The 19,939-nt window shown below is 40.2% G+C and overlaps 1 protein-coding gene across 2 annotated transcripts in view; it reads left to right on the top strand.

Moving 5' to 3' along the window:
* Positions 1-3,684: 3,684 nt before the first annotated feature.
* LOC136676298 (probable global transcription activator SNF2L2) overlaps positions 3,685-19,939 on the top strand; it is a 38,950-nt gene continuing 22,695 nt past the window's right edge. For both annotated transcript variants that reach the window (XM_066653184.1, XM_066653185.1), the window contains exons 1-18: positions 3,685-3,783; positions 4,994-5,236; positions 5,439-5,568; positions 5,735-6,070; positions 6,311-6,409; positions 8,905-9,196; positions 11,439-11,565; positions 12,858-13,031; positions 14,110-14,283; positions 14,465-14,635; positions 14,768-14,818; positions 15,723-15,853; positions 17,017-17,074; positions 17,266-17,366; positions 17,730-17,877; positions 18,614-18,777; positions 19,535-19,601; positions 19,710-19,820. In XM_066653184.1, coding sequence (XP_066509281.1) covers positions 5,009-5,236; positions 5,439-5,568; positions 5,735-6,070; positions 6,311-6,409; positions 8,905-9,196; positions 11,439-11,565; positions 12,858-13,031; positions 14,110-14,283; positions 14,465-14,635; positions 14,768-14,818; positions 15,723-15,853; positions 17,017-17,074; positions 17,266-17,366; positions 17,730-17,877; positions 18,614-18,777; positions 19,535-19,601; positions 19,710-19,820 — 2,562 coding nt within the window. In that variant the 5' untranslated portion in view covers positions 3,685-3,783; positions 4,994-5,008. The remainder of the gene's footprint in view (positions 3,784-4,993; positions 5,237-5,438; positions 5,569-5,734; positions 6,071-6,310; positions 6,410-8,904; positions 9,197-11,438; positions 11,566-12,857; positions 13,032-14,109; positions 14,284-14,464; positions 14,636-14,767; positions 14,819-15,722; positions 15,854-17,016; positions 17,075-17,265; positions 17,367-17,729; positions 17,878-18,613; positions 18,778-19,534; positions 19,602-19,709; positions 19,821-19,939) is intronic.

Genomic DNA, 19,939 nt, shown 5'->3' with positions numbered 1-19,939 from the left:
CGCGACCCTGAACAGGATAAGGGTTACAGATAATGAATAAACCCAGTAAACAAGGAATGTCCCTGGACGTTCAAAATAGGTCTAAAAGTAGTCTGTCCGTCAAGGACATATTTTAAATGTCAATGGACGTCCAAAATCCATCTTAATAAGTTAGTTAAGTGGTGACCAATCGATAACGTCAGTGGACGTCCAAAATGCGTTTTATACAAGTAATTTATTTCGGGACCAATTAATAACATCAATGGATGTCCAAAATACGTCTAATAGTCGTCTTTTCAATGTCTGTGTTTGGACGTCTTTTCAACTTTCATTTTCAACCTTAAGAGAACGTTGATTAGACGGCAGTCATTACGTTATTTCAACGTTGAATCAACGGCTAATTGTTTACTGGGAATGTAGTCCCTGCGACTAAACGGAAGGGTGATTGTGTCTGTACTGTAATTTATGTGAATATTAATTGCAATCATTCATTGCAAGGATTGTGTTATGGACAATGACAATGGGCAATATTGGGTTCTGGCCAGTAATAATGGACTCACTAGGTGTGTAACTGTGTCCTTTTATTCCCCCCAAAGTGTCCATGCCCCATTACATTGAATGAGGTGTCAAATTAATCTTAGGGTGCCCTCTTGCGGACAATTTAAGGTATTGCACGACCTCATATTCCTCGGTTGAGGCTTAATTATGTCCACAATACCCCCGTTAGGTTTTATTTAAATTTTTATGCGATAATTGATAAATAAAGTCAATAGCAGGTCAATTGGATTTTACTGAATAATTTACTTGAGAATGAGATGTGAGTTTGGTCGCGGTTATGTGCCGCGCAACAGGAGTCCACTGTCCCACTTCCAGCTGAATGTGCAGCGCCAAACTCACTCAGTTAAAAACAAAATGGAGTCCTCGACCTGAATTATTAATGTTTTAGTTATAAAACGTGGTTGTAATGTGTAAATATGGAATGGACAGGAGATATCAAACAATGTCCTAATGCATAGCCTGTGTCATGTCTGTCTGAAAAGGATTGTTAAACTGAGGGAACAGATTACTAAATCGAGGGAACAAATTACTAAAGTGAGGGAACTAATTATTAAATTGAGGGAACAGATTACTAAATTGAGGAAACGGATTATTAATTTGAGGGAATGGATTACTAAATTGAGGGAACAAATTATTATATTGAGGGAGTACAGATTACTAAATTGAGGGAACAGATTACTAAATTGAGGGAACTAATTATTAAATTGAGGGAACGGATTACTAAATTGAGGGAACGGATTACTAAATTGAGGGAACGGATTACTAAATTGAGGGAATGGATTACTAAAGTGAGGGAACTAATTATTAAATTGAGGGAACAGATTACTAAATTGAGGGACCGGATTACTAAAGTGAGGGAACTAATTATTAAATTGAGGGAACAGATTACTAAATTGAGGGAACGGATTATTAAATTGAGGGAATGGATTACTAAATTGAGGGAACTGATTATTAAATTGAGGAAACAGATTACTAAATTGAGGGACGGATTACTAAATTGAGTCTCTAAATAATATTTTTCCACCATCGGACTTTAAGGGCTCCGTAATTCACAAATTGGAACTGATAAATTACTCTGTTCAGTATGTGGATAAGAAGAGGCATTTGTGCCTAATGTTGAAACGCACATACACGAATAGGAACTACACTACATCATCTGTTGTTAGCTCAGCTATATTTCACACTCCAGTTTATTAACTATATTTGGAACCATTCGGCAGTGACCAGAGGTCCACTTTTCGATGGACAGATACTCTTTTGGGACCTAAAACATGCGTGTTCAAGTGGTCAGAGAGTTGAGAGCTGAATCATTACACACTTGTGCCGGTTCAGCGCTGCAGGTCCACCGTCCACCGCCGTGCAGCTCGGTGTTTTACTGGAGCCTTGAACAGAAATGTGTTAAACGTTGTTGAGGTAATATTTATCATAGCATCTTCTTCATGTTTGGAGAATGTTTCTGTGACCCAGCCTTTTGTTTACTATATGTTTAACATCCACAGGTACGTCCACACTTACTGGATCCAGAGCTGTTGTGAAGCCTGTGGTTCCTCCATTGCTTGGTTCATGACGTCACTCTTAGAAACGATCTTCATGACCTTCCTCGTCTCTAGAAGGGTAGCTGGTGAGAGTTGGAGGACGGAGCATTTGATGCCTCTTTTTCTGTCCAGTGCTGCTGTGACCATGTCTCTACTAAAAATTCAGTTCAGTGTCTGTTTTTACATTAGTAAGAAATTAACATTTCCATCCCTTTTTCCAATTTTGCAGTTTATCATTTCTGCTGCTAACAAACTAAATTTCAGGAACAAAGAAAAATTACTTGACTGTGTTTCCTGATTTTTCACTTATCATGTCTTATAATAGAGCGGCATGGTGGAGTGGTGTGTTCTCCCTATGTCTGCGTGGGTTTCCTCCAGGTGACTGTCTGTGAGGAGTGTGGTGTGTTCTCTCTGTGTCTGCGTGGGTTTCCTCTGGGTGACTGTCTGTGAGGAGTGTGGTGTGTTCTCCCTGTGTCCGTGTGGGTTTCCTCCGGGTGACTGTCTGTGAGGAGTGTGGTGTGTTCTCCCTGTGTCCGCGTGGGTTTCCTCCGGGTGATTGTCTGTGAGGAGTGTGATGTGTTCTCCCTGTGTCTGCGTGGGTTTCCTCCGGGTGCTCCGGTTTCCTCTCATAGTCCAAAAACACATGTTAGTAGGTGGATTGGCGGCTCAAAAGTGTCCGTAGGTGTGTGTGTGTCTGTGTTGCCCTGTGAAGGACTGGCGCCCCCTCCAGGAGGTATTCCCACCTTGCGCCAATGATTCCAGGCGCATTCCATGACCCACTGCGACCCTGAACTGGATAAGGGTTACAGATAATGAATGAATGAATGAAGAATGTCTTATAATAAAGTAGCAGGACTCATCAGACAGAATGCTACACCTGTATGTGACCAGTCAATGAGATTGTGTCACTGCAAGAAGTTAAAATATTACAATTATACACCATTGCTGTTTAGTGGAAAGTTGGGTTTACATGCAGATAACCAGCATGTACTATAGACCCAGTATGAACCCATACTGGGGCCACTACTTCATCAATCCACCATTGATTAGAATGAGACTTTTATTAATTTGATCATTCAAGACCTGGAAAGATGGAATATGTAATTTGGTTTGAAACTGTTTCTGATAGGAAAATGACGACAGGAATGTGAGAGCTGCTGGATGTAACCGAAGTGAAGGGAGCATCAGCACAGGCTGTTCTCACCCAGTCGGCCATTATAGTCCTACCACTTTCATTGCAAAAGTGAAAAAAAAATCAGAAAATTTCATTGATAAAATGTTACACCCCTGGAGCTCCACTCCATATCTATTTAGGACCTCTTTTTTATGCCCTTAGTGACCACCACTGTTGAAGAGAGCTAAATGATCTTTGGGTGAGTTAAAACACCCAAAGTCAACCAGAGAGAGAGAGAGAGACAGAGACACAGTGCTGTCTCTCTACAGTTCCAGCAAGTTCGGCGCTGCATAGTGAAAGTGACCATAAAGTCCCGCCCCCTAAAAAATGTAGAAACGTTTGATTGACAACAGACTAAACCAGTCATATTGCAAAAACTCTGACGCCACGGCTCCTATAAACCAATCAGAAAACTAATGCTTAAAAACTTGAAGATGTCAGCAAAACAGAGGGGGAGGGGATCCACTAATGGCAGTCATATTTTTTGAAGGCGAGATAATGCGCTAGGTTCAAATATCGATTTCTGTCCCCGTTAAGGTAATCAAGTCTTTTATTGTTTATCTTAAAATTATAAAAAATGCATGTTCTTTACAACAGAAGGCAGTTTTAGTGTCAAGGAAACGGCTTCGGGGCTGTTAAAACATGCTAACATAACTGTACATGCAGGGTTTGGAGCTGAAATTTGGGCTTCCTAGTTGGAATACTCCGTTCCACCTTAAATGGAGCTGCTGTTCCGAGCGATTGCATTCTAGCGCTTGACCTGCTGCTCCATTTAAGGTGGAACACAGAATTCTAATGTGAAGCTGGCCTAGCCTGTTATTGTTGTGCGTAGGTTCGGACTTTAACATGTATTTAGTATTATAGAGGTACTCGGATTGCAAAGATAAATTGGTGTTTTGTCCTAAAACACGACTGTTTTCGCCCGTGTTTCGAGCTCCGTGTTATTTTACGCAGAGCTGTCATGGCGAAGTCGTTCAAACTTTTCTCTGCCAGATTTTAACGGAACTGCAATGGCGCTGCCGTCCCAAAATAATAACGTTAATTCATCTCACCCTCAAATTAACGTTATCACAGGCTTTTATCTAGTCATGTACTTCACCACAAGAAAGGCAAATAACACTGGATATTATAATAATAAAAAATCGCGCTCAATGTCTGTGGGCTGTATCCCAAATGGCACAAAGCTTTCTATCTAGTGCACAACGTAAGTCATGAAATTAAGGCTTGTGCACCCAAATACTGAGTTATATTTACAAACGAAAGCAAAACGTAAGGTTAGACATAGGGTGCAGGACACACCGTCCAACGTTTTTGTGAGTTATTTAGGTGTAAGTCTGTAGTTTTATGCCCTTTGAAGTGCACTATGTAGGTAGTACCTAGCCATTTGGGAGTCAGCCCGCCATATTTGTTTACAACAAGCATTAGGCCTCCGTTAGTTCATGAAAGTTTCCCCCTTAAAAAGTCCTAGTGTATTTTTATTAAAAGTTTCATTTTAGTTCTTAATTCATTCATTCCTTTGCATAGTGCATGATCAGGATATTTATAAAATTCAACACTATTTGCTTAGCTACATAACATGTTTTTTATTCTAAAGATGAATGTGTCTGAGTCGGTCTAACACATTGTTAGGCAATTGTCAGATTTGTTTTTGTCCTGCTAATATCCAGTCCTTCATTTTTTAAAAATATGTGTCTGGTAGCAATACCCTAAATAATCCCTTTCTGTGAATTTCCCAACTTCTCTGCAGATTCTCAGCTGATAGATGTCCACGCCAAACGACCCATCAGTTGGAATGTCTCATCCTGGTCCCTCTCCAGGTGCTGGCTTGTCCCCAGGCCCAATTTTAGGGCCCAGTCCTGGTCCAGGTCCATCTCCAGGTTCTGTTCACAGTATGATGGGACCAAGCCCAGGACCTCCTAGTGTTCCTCATGTCCTGCAGGGTCAAGGGACAGGAGACTTCTCTCAGGATGGCATGCATCCCTTGCACAAGGTATGTAGGAGGATGACTGAAAAGACTAGATTCAAGGATTTACATTTTACTCTGTGTTGCTTCAGTTCCCTCTGGCAGTTTACAGTTTTGAACAGATGCTTTGTGCTTGTGTCCTTAATGAGATATATTATTTGATTAGGCTGATGTTATTACTTTTTTTTATGTTTTTTTTTTTTATTTTTTTTTTGCTGACACATTTTAGCCAGTGGAGGGGATGCATGAGAAGGGAATGGGGGAGGACATGCACTATGGCCAGATGAAAGGTGTTGGGATGAGATCTCTGCACAGTGGCATGGGTCCTCCACAGAGTCCAATGGATCAGCACAGCCAAGGTCTGATTATTACATTGTATCAGGTTTAGAGACAACAATAAATATGTTGGTATATGGTGTGTCACATTGTTATTTCTACAACTTAAGAATAATGATGCTAAAAGTTTTACTATAAATAGAAGTTTACTCCCTCTAAACGCATTTCCTGTTTTCTTTTTTTTTCTAGGATACATGTCCCCACACCCTTCTCCAATGGGACCTGTGCCAGAGCATGTGCCAAGCCCTATGTCAGGAGGGGGTCCTACCCCACCTCAAATACCCCAAGCCCAGCCAGGCCCCATGATGCAAATGGACCCTCAGGGGATGGGACAACAAGGCCGTGGGCACTCAGCCTTTAGCCCCATCCAACTGCAGCAACTCCGGGCTCAGATCCTGGCCTACAAGATCCTGGGAAGGGGGCAGCCACTTCCTGAGAACCTGCAGCTGGCCGTACAGGGCAAGAGAAGCCTTCCCACAATGCAGCAGCAGCCTGTCAACAGTGGTACTTACAACAGACCTCCAGGTACGTACTGGGAGTTATAGAATTTTTAAAGGCAAATCAGGGGGGGGGGGGTCATTTTGCATTAGGAAGGGCATTAAACATAAAACCTGCACCAAGTTGAATGTGTGGATTGTAATGATCCACTGTGGGAGTAGCCAAAACACAGAAATAAAGAAAATTCTGTTGTAGTTCCACCAGTTTGTATTTACACTTGCTGTACAGTGAATTTTTGGTTAGTGCACTTTTTTAATTTTTTTGCAGGCATGCCAATGCCCCATGGAGGTCCTAACTCTGGTCCATGTCCCACTCCTGCCATGCCTACACATGCTCAGAGCTCAGGGCCAAAACCGTGGGCTGAGGGTGAGTCTGGTCATCTTTAAACTCAGCTCTTCTTTTGAATGAACTTTCTCTGTTCTCTGCCGTTAATACAGCTCTGATAGATAAGAAAGTACTGAAGTCTGTGTTCAGGACCCTCTGAGCTGTATGCTGTAATTGGAACTACAGTCTGGCAATATCTGATTTGATAAGTAAAATAGTCAGAAGGTCAGTATATTTGGAGCACTGCGTTTTTGTCATAGTGTACAGTTCCAATGGATTCATAAATGGCTGGTTTCTTAGACATCCTGTCAACACAAGCTGTGACTCCAGTGAACAAATTTAAACACTCCTATGCAGACATGGATTGCAGTTTATCTAACTCACTGTCCTGCCATTTACCTTCAGCATATTTTCTATCAAGGGTCAATTTTTTTATGAATGACTATGTGTCTAAATATGGAAACAATAAGTTTTTTTTGACGAGTGACAGTAGTAAGTAATAAAGTACATTGTAAAAGTATGTAATAATATTTATCCTCAACTGGTACATGGTTTTAATACTGTTGTTTAAATATAGAATATCTTATGTGTATTTTCTCAGATGTTAGGATCTCAATTACCGCTTTTACACTCAGGGGTGTTGTAGTGGGGTTAAAAGTGGGACTGAGTTACCAGTGCCCCAAGTGGGGGGCCTTTGAGGAATCTGGAATTTTACTTTAAGTATTAATATTATTTAAAGATCACAATACATGTTGCTAATTAATGAAAATGTAATATTGTGGGTAAATAAATCGGTTGATTGATGGATTTAATTGTGTGTCCTAGCCTACATATCTTGTCTGAGGACAGGCACCCTCATCCCTTGCATGTAATGGTTTAGTCTGCCTTCACCAGGCTTTTTAATAAGGCGCATTTAACTTAGCATTAATTTTGCTGAAGCAGCAGTGCGCATTGTATCCACGCTATGGAAAATGATGTCCAAGAAAGCTAAATCCGAAAACAGAGGCAAAAAAGAGACAAGTTGAGGCCCAAGGAAGGTTAGCCCAAATGTGAAAGCAAATAGCCTACATTAAATACACTCCTGTGGTTATAAAACGCTTCAATACCATTGCGATTGTCAGTGCTGAAACGTCATAACACAAAATTGGAAATAACATGATACATTATCGCTAATCTGAGGTGAACTATAAATAATGTTTTTATTAATTAATTGTTTGGTGGTTGAGGGGGGTCCCATGGGCACTGCTTGTGCATAGGGCCCAGAATTTGGTGCTTCACCCCTGTTTCCACCAATGAGGAACCGGAAGGGTTCTAGTTCGCAAACTAAATTTGGAACAGTTTGGCACTCTGTTGGTTTCTAGCTGGAACCAAAGAAGAGTTGGTTCTTCAGAGTGTACCGTGGCATCGTCCATGGCTGTTTTTATGTGTTTCTGGTGCTGTGTTTAATGTGACGCCATGCACATTGGTCAGAGCTGTGGTTCTGCATTGGTTATGTTTCTCCGCTGTTCACATGCTCAGCAGAACGGCTCGGAACTCTGCAACATTTACACAGTATTATATCTCACTCTGATCTGACTCCACTGTAAACAAAAATAATCAATGACTCTATCATGACTCTAATAGTTTATCTGTGGCACTGTATACAGCCACAGCGATGCCCGCCACTGATGATGTATCCTTGGTTCCCCTCTAAACTTGTAGAAATGTGTTCATTATAAAGAACCAAGGTTCCAACAATTAGGAATGGAACTGGTTCAAAAATGAGAGTTGTTTTGGTGGAAAAGCACTAAATGTGAACTGTTTGATTTGAATAACTGTCAGCTAACAGCATCCAAAATGCATGTTTTCCTGCTCATTTTATTTCAAAATCTGTGGATGATGAAATGTACATGAGGCAGTCATTTTCTCTTAATGACTTTGTAGTTTAGCTGTAACTGTAATTTCAGCGCTAATGCAACAAAAATTAATCAGTCAAAAGCTCTGTTGGGGTCAAAATTGAGTCAATGAAACTGTAAATTAGGGCTGTGCCACATCGTATCGTTTGCAATAATATCGTCATTTTATTTTCATCTGTTGTTTACGAAAATAAGCAAATGTTTACTGATTTCTTTTGTCACTTTTATATTTGAATATTAGAAACTATTGCATTTGTAATTTGATTTTTTAAAAACATAAATAATACAATTGAATGCTATTAATATATATTTAATGTGATTAATATTAATATAACATTGATTTTTGTTGCATTAATGTGTTCTTGAAATTAATAAAAGTATTTTCAAGTGTTTTGTTCATATCGCCAATGATATTGTTATTGCCAGAACACCCTGAAACATTGTGATATTATTTTACGGCCATATCGCCCACCCCTAAAAAGCATTACATTTTGTCTTGAAAAATTTTGAACACCCCCTCCAGGGTGTGTTGCTTCTTAGCGCCCAGTGATTCTGTGTAGGCTCCGGACCCACCATGACACTGAACCGGATGAGCGGTTACAATATATTGATGAATGAATGAATTTCCAACTCTTATTTCAGGACAAGGTGCTGATGCCCCAGCTGGCCCCCAGAAGCTTCCTGTCCCAGCCCCAAGTGGCAGACCTTCTCCTGCCCCTCCTCAGGCCCCCACAGCCCCGCAGCCCATGCCCAGCACTTCACTCACCCCACAACCTCAGCCTCAGGCCCAACCTCAGCCACAGCAGCAGCCTCAGCAGGGCCCAGGCCAGCCATCACTCATCATCCAACTCCAGCAAAAACAAAACCGCATCACTCCTGTTCAGAAACCCCAGGGCCTCGACCCTGTGGAGCTCCTGCAGGAGCGAGAGTACAGGTACATGTCTCTCACATCCACAGCTGTTTGCAGCTTGTTAAAAAGTTTTTACTCCAACCTGTGCCATAACCTTTTGCTGTTGTTGATGTGTGTGGAACTGTTAGTGGCTTCTTGCTGTGCAAGGAAAGGTAGACAACACCTATGATATTATTTTTTTTTTGGACAGAGACAAGACTATTGTTAGCCACAGACATTTGTTTTGACCGTCATTGATTTTTTTCTTTTTTTTCTTATTTTTCTTTTACTGAGCAGTGAGCACATTAACTTGTCCCCTCTTATGACACCTGTTAGAGGAAGCATTTGAAGTGGCATTTTTGTGAAGACAAAGGCTTTGTTTAGACAGACTGTTAACCCTCTTATTCTTTTTCTTTTTTCTTCTTTTTTTGCATCCCCAGTTGGTGTACATTCTTTCTATGTGACTGTGCTCCAGATACTGACCTTTAACCTGATCGTTTCCGCTGTAAATATTATTTGGCTTGCAATTAATGTTTGATAAAGATGAGAACATCTTCCCAGATGCTCTCATTATAAAAGTGTCCATATGGTTGGTGTGAGCTCCCCAGAAAGGAACTGAGATATAGCTGTATATTTGGTTTTATACACTTCAGTTTTCTGTGGTCAGACGAGGATAAAATCTACACAAATTAATGTATTGAGTCATGAATTACACAAACAATATTACATTTACAAAGTTTTGTTAAAATATTAGGGATGCATAAATACCTTTTTTCTTTCTTTTTTTTTTTTTTTTTTTCCCCCTTCCAACCTAGTAAGAGTACAAGTATGTGTATTTTTGTACGTGCCGATACCGATACTTGCTTTGAATAAACCAGTCAGGAGCATTGTGTAATAGTGTAGTTGTTAATTAAAACATTTTTGTTTAATTAAAACTTTATTGTGGGTAGTGTCTCAGTCACACAGCTCCAGGGACCTTGTGGTTGTGGGTTCGATTCCCGCTCCGGGTGACTGTCTGTCTGGTGTGTTCTCCCTGTGTCTGCATGGGTTTCCTCCGGGTGCTCCTGTTTCCTCCCACAGTCCAAAAACACACGTTGGTAGGTGGATTGGTGACTCAAAAGTGTCCTTAGGTGTGAGTGAATGTGTGTGTGTCTGTGTTGCCCTGTGAAGGACTGGCGCCCCCTACAGAGTGTATTCCCGCCTTGCGCCCAATGGTTCCACCACGACCTTGAACTGGATAAGGGTTACAGATAGTGAATGAATGATTGATAAAACTTTATTGTTTATTTCTGGAACTGTCCATTTTTATTTAGCGTTTCCCCAAATTACACGACCAAATAATGTGAATTTTCTTCTGGGATCAACTAAGTACCTGTCTATCTATAAATTAGTAACTTGAGCTGCATTAAGCTCTTGATATGCATTTGTACAGTGTTGTGTATCTTTGGGAAGACAGTTTCCGTCATACGATAACGGCTGGGAAGTTCCGCACATGGGAGCGTTTGTTAATTGGCAGTGTTTATTTAAGAACATGATAAAATTATTTAATTTGAGGAAAAATAACGTCAGGCAACAAACAATGCTCTTGCAAACATGAGGAAATTCAGTCAAAACAGCCTGGCATACTCACTGCTCTCGGGTTCTTACTGCGGTCCACTTTACTAGGGTTGCCATCACTGATTTTTAAATAATTCCAGATCGCGACATTTTGAGTTCTCACAGCAACATGCATTAGGCACAAGGTATCGGATGTTGGTGTTAGAGCCTCGTTTGCGAATAAGAGTATGACTAAATGAACATGATATTGGGCAAATACCCAATAGCAGTCTCGGTATTCATGCATCCCTAATAAATATCTCTTTGTTGTGTATGTGTTACATGTGAGTGCTATGACAGCTTGTGATTTTGCAGTGACCACAGTCTTCCCTGTAGATCAGAGGAGGGCTTTAGCTTGCTTTTAAGCTAGTTCTGTCTTAATTTAATAATTTAGCTAATGAAACTGTAGTGTTGGCAGAGGGGTAAATTCAGGTTTGTTACTATTGAATTTTAAATTGCACTTTTGAAAGAAATCCTGAAATTTTCCCAATGGAGATTTTAAAATGTTTTTTATTAAATGAATGGAGAGCTAGATCTGATGCTGTGCTCTCAGTAAAATTCTTGACTGGTTATGGTTCCTAAGTTTGAAAACTCTGCAATTGTACAAAAAGAGAAGTAATGTTCTTTCTTTTCTTTTTTTTTTGTATTTTTTTTTATTAAGTGAAGTGTATTGCATGTATCATTGTTGAAGGTTGCAAGCCAGAATTGCCCACAGAATTCAAGAGCTGGAGAATTTGCCAGGTTCATTACCTCCTGACCTGAGAACTAAAGCAACAGTTGAACTGAAAGCCTTGAGACTGCTCAATTTCCAGCGCCAGGTACCGTTTTACAGCCCCAGTGTTATCACAAAAATGTTGTTCCTAAGATATCCATTAGGTGGAACTCTTACTACATACTGAAGACATGAAGAGTCTTCATTAAATACTCTTAAATGTAGTAAGCCTCTGCTAGTCTTAATCTATCAGCTGGATGTGTTTGAAACAACCTCAATCAGTGCATTAATAATGTATATATTAACAAAGGGAATTGCATAAATGTATAAACTCTGAGGTGGATGTGCATCTGTGCCATTCATAACATTCTGATCACCCTTCCTGTTTCTACCATCACGGTCCATTCTCTTGTCATACTCTCATTCTCAGTGTCCATTTTCCACTGAGCATACAGGAGCTCGTTTTATAATTACAGACTATTGTCCATTTGTTGTTTACCCTGTTCTTTAAAGGTCAGGACCCACAGAACTGGTATGATTGGGGTGCTGGCTCATTCTCAATTCTGCAGTGACACTGACATGCTGGTGGTTAGTGTGAGTTGTGCTGGTATGAGTGGATCTGACACAGAAGTGCTGCTGGAGATTTTAAAGCTCTCAGAATAGTCCACTGACCAAAATATCCAGCAAACATGGTCCTGTGTCCATTGATGACAGACTACAGTACCCAGTGTGTAAAAACTCCATCCCCACTGCTGTGTCTGATCCATTTGTACCAGTACAACGCAAACTAACACACCACAACCACAGTGTTGCTGCAGCACTGAGAATAATCCATCATGAAAATCATACCTTCTCTGTGATGGTCCTTTGGGGCTCCTGACCATTAAAGTACAGGATGAACAACTAATGGACTATAGTCCGTAATTATAAGACTACATAAAGTGCTCTGGTATGGTCAGTGAAACATGGACATTGAGAATGAGTGTATGACAAGAGAATGGACATTGAATGGTCATAATGGTATGGTTGATTGGTGTATGTCAAACTGATTTCAAAGTTAAAAACTTAGGAGTGAACACAATAGATTTTTCAGCTTAAATAAACTGTTATGTTCTTTAGAGTGGTTTGGTATTAAATATTTTACTCTAGAGAAACAAACTAAATCTGAAATTTTACAAGAGTGTAAAGAGAACTAAAACGGTATTTTAAACATATCTTTTGCTGCTAGGAATGCTCAAAAGACACCTAAACATTACAAAATGTAGAGAAACATTAGGCCTAACATCTACTGATCTGATCTCTTTTAATATGGATAATTAAAGTGGAAAGGTTTGATAAACTACCCTGCTGTGTTTCTTCATGTCTAAACACAAATACACACTGCACTCTGTTGCTCAGCTCCGGCAGGACGTAGTGGCTTGTATGCGCAGAGACACGACTTTGGAGACGGCCCTCAACTCGAAAGCCTACAAGCGCAGCAAGAGGCAGACTCTGAGAGAGGCGCGCATGACAGAGAAGTTGGAGAAACAGCAGAAGATTGAGCAGGAGAGGAAGCGCCGCCAGAAACATCAGGTAGGGCGCAGTAGATTTACTTGTTACGTGTTGATGTTTTCACCATGCTATCATTTGTGTATGTGTTCTCTGTTTCCGTCTGTATTTACCTTGAGCTGCTTCATACGTTGATCAGGTTAAATAAACGTCCTATAGCTCTGTAGTTGGGTATTTAATAAACACTGTTTTATAGAAAGTATTTTGAGTGAAACCTGCATATACAGGTATTTTTGCTATCCACAGCCTCAATCACTTTGATTCACTTTTGTTTTGAACTTGCTCAACGCAAAAAGGCAACTATAAACATATAAAATGATCTGTTATAATTCTAATAATATTCCTGTTTTAGAAATCTCTGATATGAATAATCATGCTATCAGTGGGGGATGCTGCTCTTTCAAGGAGGGAAAGCTCAATTTCGGCCTACATCATAAAATGTGTCAGTTTATTTATACGTAGATTCTACTCTCTGTTCCTTTTCAACAAAATGATCTGTGACCCTGTCGTACCAACAAGGCGTCTTTTCCAGGGACTTGACTAGTGTCCTCTCAATGGCCAGCAGAGCTAGGCTTAAACGGCCTTGGCCCATGTGAAGTGTGTCCGCCTGTGCTCCCACGGATCTTTACACCAAAGGATCGCTGATTCGCTCATTTCGCTGTCAATCAAAAAGAGATTCAGCCTCAGACCGATCATCCAATCATCATACAGAAGCTGAGCGTTCGGGCTGGCCACTGCTCCGTAGACCCCCAGAGACGCTGAGCGTCCGATGGGCGGGACAAAGCCCAGCATTTATCCAATGACTCGTCTCGTTTCGCTGCACTTCGCTGCTTCGCTATTGAACTCTGTGGACGCTCAGCGTCCTCACAGTTTAAAGCACTGAAGGCACACAACAGTATATATTTGTTCACTTATTTTTTTACATTTTAGGGGAAGCTGAGCTTCCCTTGCAGTCTTGGAGCAATCGCCGCTGCATACTATTATGAATGATTGTATATATTATGTTAAATTAATATTGTTGTTTTTGGGCACATCAAATTTCTAAGTATTGACATTTTCCACAGCACATGTGTGATGTAATGATATGTGTTCTTTTTATAAGGAATATCTTAACAGCATCCTCCAGCATGCCAAGGACTTCAAGGAATACCATAGATCCATTTCTGGAAAGATTCAGAAGCTCTCCAAGGCAGTCGCCACCTGGCATACAAACACAGAGAGGGAGCAGAAGAAGGAAACTGAGAGGATTGAGAAAGAGCGAATGAGGAGACTGATGGTACTTTTTGTTGTTCTGAATACCCATACAAAATTATTAAGGTATATCTGACTAACTTCTGGGAAATATCATCTTTTACACTTGCGCAGATTTTTTTTTTTTTTTTTTTTTTTTTTTTTTTTAGTCACAGATTTATGTAAATAGTATGCAGAAACAACCCTGTTTGTTTGTCCTGGTATAGGCTGAAGATGAAGAAGGCTACAGGAAACTGATTGACCAAAAGAAGGACAAACGTCTAGCGTACCTACTCCAGCAGACAGATGAGTATGTGGCCAACCTCACAACTCTGGTCTACGAGCACAAGGCTGCTCAGGCCGCCAAGGAGAAGAAGAAAAAGAGAAAGAAAAAGAAGGTACGTGGGAACAAGTTTCAGAATATCTACTAATAATAACCTGTTAGTAATAACTTTATATAGAGTGTCCAATTGTAGTTATTATCATTAGCCTAATTGTGTTTTTTTTTTTGTTGTCATTGACCCTTACAGAAGGAAGATGGAGAAGCTGAAAGTCTTGGAGGAATTGGACCTGATGGAGAGGTGTGTCACTAAAAGCATTAGGAGGTCTCCTAATCTAAAGTTGTATGCAAAAGTTTGGGCATCCCATGCTGTTTTTATTTTTTTTTTCCCCCAGTATTTTAGAGAAATTATTTCAAACAAAAATTATACTTTCTAGTCCAATAAAAACCTCCCCAAATAATGCTGTATACACAGATCTGACCCAACATTTAAAATGACCTCCTTGTTTCTGTACTTCTTGTCCACAAACATTTCATGTTTTGTAGTCCAAATCAAATTTCTTTATATAGCGTTGTCACAAAGCAGCTTCACGTAGTATCAGAACAGAACATTTAAATCAAAGCCCAATGCCAGCAAGCCGAAGGCGACAGTGGCAAGGAAAAACTCCCTTGAGGCTGGAGGAAGAAATCTTGGGAGGAACCAAGACTCTCAAAGGGGATCCATCCACCTCTGATCAAACTACATGTCCACATGTTGCTCTGCATGCATTGTTATTCACCTTTAACCGTTCCTTAATGATCAAACAGACAGAGTACAGCAGCCATCTCAGCAGTGACACTGATGTTGTGGTGGTGTTTTAGTGTGTATTAAGTTAAGATGCTTCAGTGCTGCTTGGGTTTTCAAACATTGTGCCCACTCACTTGCCACATTATTTGAAACATCTAACATTTTGGAGCACCTTGCACAGGAAAACACTGATAAAATTGAAGTTGAAAAAAAAGAAAGAGTATAGAAACAGAGAAGTAATATTTAATGTTGTGCCTTATCAGTGTAAACTCTCAGCAGAGTAAGTAAGCTTAAGGTGTATTTAAGCCTTTGCATCTCTGTGGCTTTTAGAAGTTTTTAGTCTCAATTAGAGTAGTTTTAAGCATAAATCTTTGTCTTGTTTTTTTTTTTTTTTTTTTTTTTTTTTCTTTCTCTGCAGCCCATAGATGAGAGCAGTCAGATGAGTGAGCTCCCAGTCAAAGTCATTCAAACAGAGACTGGAAAGGTACTACAGGGCACAGACGCACCCAAGTCCAGTCAGCTGGAAGCCTGGCTCGAGATGAACCCTGGGTAGGATGTCGTCACTTTATTTCCCTCTGTATTTATTTCAGTTGTGTGACATTTACTTACTTCAGATTTAATGCTCTAGTCTAAGGCGAAGCACCACTTAATGGACCTCCATTAATATATTTCACATTATTTTAGTTACTGACAGATATAAGTATGAATTAAAATGAAAATAGCAGCTTAATTTGCTTTAAAACTGACAATTTTATTAAATTGACGGAAAAACACGAGCTCGCTACGGAAATTCTTGAACGCAACCGTGACGTCACTGGTGGACAACAGCTGAACAACGGCGCGGTAAAACACCGTTATGACTGACTGTTATGACAGTATCTAGCTAGCGATAGCTAAATAACCAACATTATTCATGACAATAGCCTAGCAATAAGCTAAACTCAAATTTAGAGGTACCGTTATTCTTGTAAATGTGATCGAAGTCGAACTCGAATTCATCCGACACTATAAACCTCCGTAATGCAGCTACGTAGCCGAGTATAATCTGAGCCACCGAGTTTAGCAAGTCAAGCTAACGTTAACTGACACCAACTAAAACAGGCGAAGTGAGTGTCCTTACCCTGTTTACCTCCATGTTACAGAGGCTCTTGAACACCTTTCGTTGGTTTCCTTACATGCCCATATTGTTGGAAAAGCGCCAGTGAAATGAGCTACAGATAACGGAGTGAGCGGATGGTCCTTTCCAAAGTGCCCGTTTAAAGTGGACAAATTTAGTCCATTTTCTGGATATTTTGGGATCTTTGGGCCATTTGTGCACAGATGTCCCACTGTACATTGAATGATTGCAGCCAAAAACAACACACCTTTTCGTCATTTTGCATTAAATTAAGTGCAGCTTCTAGAGTTGTTGTCCACTATCTACGTCACAGGCAAGACGCCTATTAGAGTTTCCCAACACCGTTGGGGGGGGCAACGGTCTTTTAAACCTCATTCCTTGAATTAGTAAGAAATAACATGTTTTCTGACTATCAATAAACACAAGTTAGGAACTCAAATTCCACTGTATTTATTTGTTTGACACTTTCATAGAGCTGGTGCTTAGCCTTTAATTTGTCCATGGAATCCTTTTTTACATTTCGCTTACAGATTTAATATATTGCCTACGCAAGCTCATTTGCTTCTATCCTACATTTGTATCATTTTGAATACAGATATGAAGTGGCCCCTCGGTCAGACAGCGAAGAGAGTGGCTCTGAGTTTGAAGAGGAGGTCAGTGTGCTGTTTTTCCACTGCACAAATACCTGCACCTTGTGTCTGTCTCCTCCCAACAACACCCATTAACACCTTCCAATATTCCTTCATAGCAGGCCTTCTTTTTTCTGCCACCAAGTAATATTTGTAACATTATTGCTTTCAGTAAAAGGGTCAGACTGACATAATCTGCTCTTCTTTCCTCCCAGGATGAAGAAGAGGTGGTCTCCAGAGCAGAATCAGAGGAAAAGAAAATCATTGATCCCAACAGCGATGAAGTGTCTGAAAGAGCAGCCAAGCACATCATAGAGTACGCAGACTATTTTCACATCAAAGCTGTAAAAAAAAGCCTTAGATCTGGAGGTAGATGGATGTTGGGCTGATTGCTTTACAATAACTGTTGTTTTTTGCTGGGGTTGTGTTTTTCACTGCTCCTTTTGTCAGATTCTTTTTCATTTTATTTATTTATTTGTGCCTGAGGTCACTTGGCTCTGCCTGTCTCATCCTGTTATGAGTTGTCTGTTCAGTATTGCACACTGTGTGATGCAGAAATCACTGTTTAGGGCTAGAGGGTAAATGAGTTCATGTTCGCCCGTAAACTTTTACCAAGCTATTCAGACCAGTCTGATATCATAGGATGTGAGCTCACTCTTCCTGCCCCTGCCCTCTGTAGGTCTGCCAAGCAGGATGTAGACGATGAATACAGTGTCCAGGCAGGACAGACCAGTTCTCAGTCCTACTATGGAGTCGCCCATGCCGTCATTGAAAGAGTGGAGAAACAGTCGAGTTTACTGATAAATGGGACACTCAAACAGTACCAGGTGATGTGTATCCAAAAGCCAACTGTTACAAAAAATGTTGTTCTTACTTAAAAAAAAGTTTTAAGGAAATTTTAAAAATGTAGAGGTAATTGAAGGACTACTGACCACAATCTTGAAATGGATTAAGCAGCAAAGATGATGATGATGATGACTACTAGACAATTAACAGAATGAGAATCATAGATCTTAGGAAGTTATTCAGTTAACTTGAAATGTGGTGAAGCCTTGTTACTTAATTTTAAGTTAGAACAGAAGTAGTTTTCCAGTGCACTAGGAAAGATTCACAGTCTGCTGTAATGCTCTGAGTGATCTTCTCCCAGCTTTAATTTTCATATTGTCCGGAGACTCTTTAAAAAGTGAGAGGAGATAAAAATAGATAAACTTGAAAAGAAGCTGGTGCCTGGTACTTAGTCTGTAGCTCTTGAAATGTGTAGTTTTTTGATTTATCTTTAGATTTTGAGAGAACATTATTTTCTCTTCTTATCAGCCCTTCTCCTGATTGCTCAAGTACTTCCCTGATTGATAATTTAAATTTATAGGAGTCTTGGCAAAGCTTATTGGACTGAATGCAAGTTCCAGAAATATTCTGATTATGTCCAATGTTTGTAGAAAACGCTTTTTAGTCTGTTAGGATGTATTTAAAGTTCCTTTTAAAACTAGTTTTCCTTTCATTTCCTATAACAGCCTTTTTCAAAGTGTAAGAAACTAATACTCGTTCTTTGTTCCGTTTTTTAAGATCCAAGGACTGGAGTGGATGGTGTCCTTGTATAACAACAACCTGAATGGCATCCTGGCTGATGAGATGGGCCTAGGGAAAACCATCCAAACCATTGCCCTTATTACTTACCTAATGGAACACAAGAGGCTCAATGGCCCTTATCTGATCATCGTACCACTGTCGTGAGTTACAGGCCAACTGACACAATATGATAGTCTAACGTACAAAGAAGCCATGAAAGAGAGGATAGAAAAAGATGAAGGCTTGGGTTCTGTAAGCAGATTTAGCCAGGCTATTAACAAAGCGTAAAACATGGTATTGCTGGCACTGGCAGATAAAGATCAGTTATTCAAAGGAGATAAGGCTATGAATATTAACAGAGTGTAATAAGAAGAACTTAAATGTTATAGGCTACAATCTGGCGATGTAAATAATTTGTATTTACCATGATTAATTCAGGAGGAGCGTACATGTTATAAATACAGCTTTACAATTTAAAGATTCAAAGTGTGTCCTGCCCTAACACTTTCTCATGCCTGTTGGGAGCACAGATGATTTCTTGCTTCCAGATGAAAGAAACCCTCACATTAAACTGGCTATATTCGGAATTTATTCATGGATCATTGCCCCTCTATTACTGTGCTGGAGACTTGTGATCTCTGTGTGGCACACACTCTGAGAACCGCAAGCTGTGAGCAGAAAATCAGGGGGGGGGGAGAAATATATAAAGCATGACAAATTAGAGAAGGAGGTTCAAGTTAATAACAAAGATTGATCTGTCTGGGAGTGGAAAATGCGTTCTGAGCTGCATCACGCTTTGCACAATTCCCTATTAACTCTGACCCCCAGTCGCCCCACGCACATCGCATCTTTTTCAGTGTTGAGGGAATTGTTCACATAAAAATGACAGTATTGATCTTTTTTTCCTCTCTTTCTCAGGACTTTGTCCAACTGGGTTTATGAACTTGACAAGTGGGCGCCATCGATTGTTAAAATTGCTTACAAGGTCAGCACCGATTTTGAGTCTTTGTGCATGTCAGGAAACAGTAAATAACACTTGGGGAATAAGCCAACAAAACACCATGGCTCATGTGTGGGTTTGTTTTTGTGAAAGGGCACACCATCCATGCGGAGGTCACTGGTGCCACAGCTTCGCAGCGGGAAGTTCAATGTTCTTATCACCACCTACGAGTACATCATCAAAGACAAGCACATTCTTGCCAAGGTGAGAACTGTCTGGTACAGAGAGCTCCATTTCAAAAGGTTTTCTTTTCTTTTTCAGTGACTAAGATTCTCCTGCTTTATTTTTGCTTGACAAGTATCCTTGGATTCTTTAGTCAGTAT

Source organism: Hoplias malabaricus, chromosome X2 (genome assembly GCF_029633855.1).
Source record: "Hoplias malabaricus isolate fHopMal1 chromosome X2, fHopMal1.hap1, whole genome shotgun sequence".
In the NCBI taxonomy this organism is placed as follows: domain Eukaryota; kingdom Metazoa; phylum Chordata; class Actinopteri; order Characiformes; family Erythrinidae; genus Hoplias; species Hoplias malabaricus.
The sequence above is the reverse complement of the archived record's forward strand: the minus strand, read 5'-3'. Positions and strand labels throughout refer to the sequence as shown.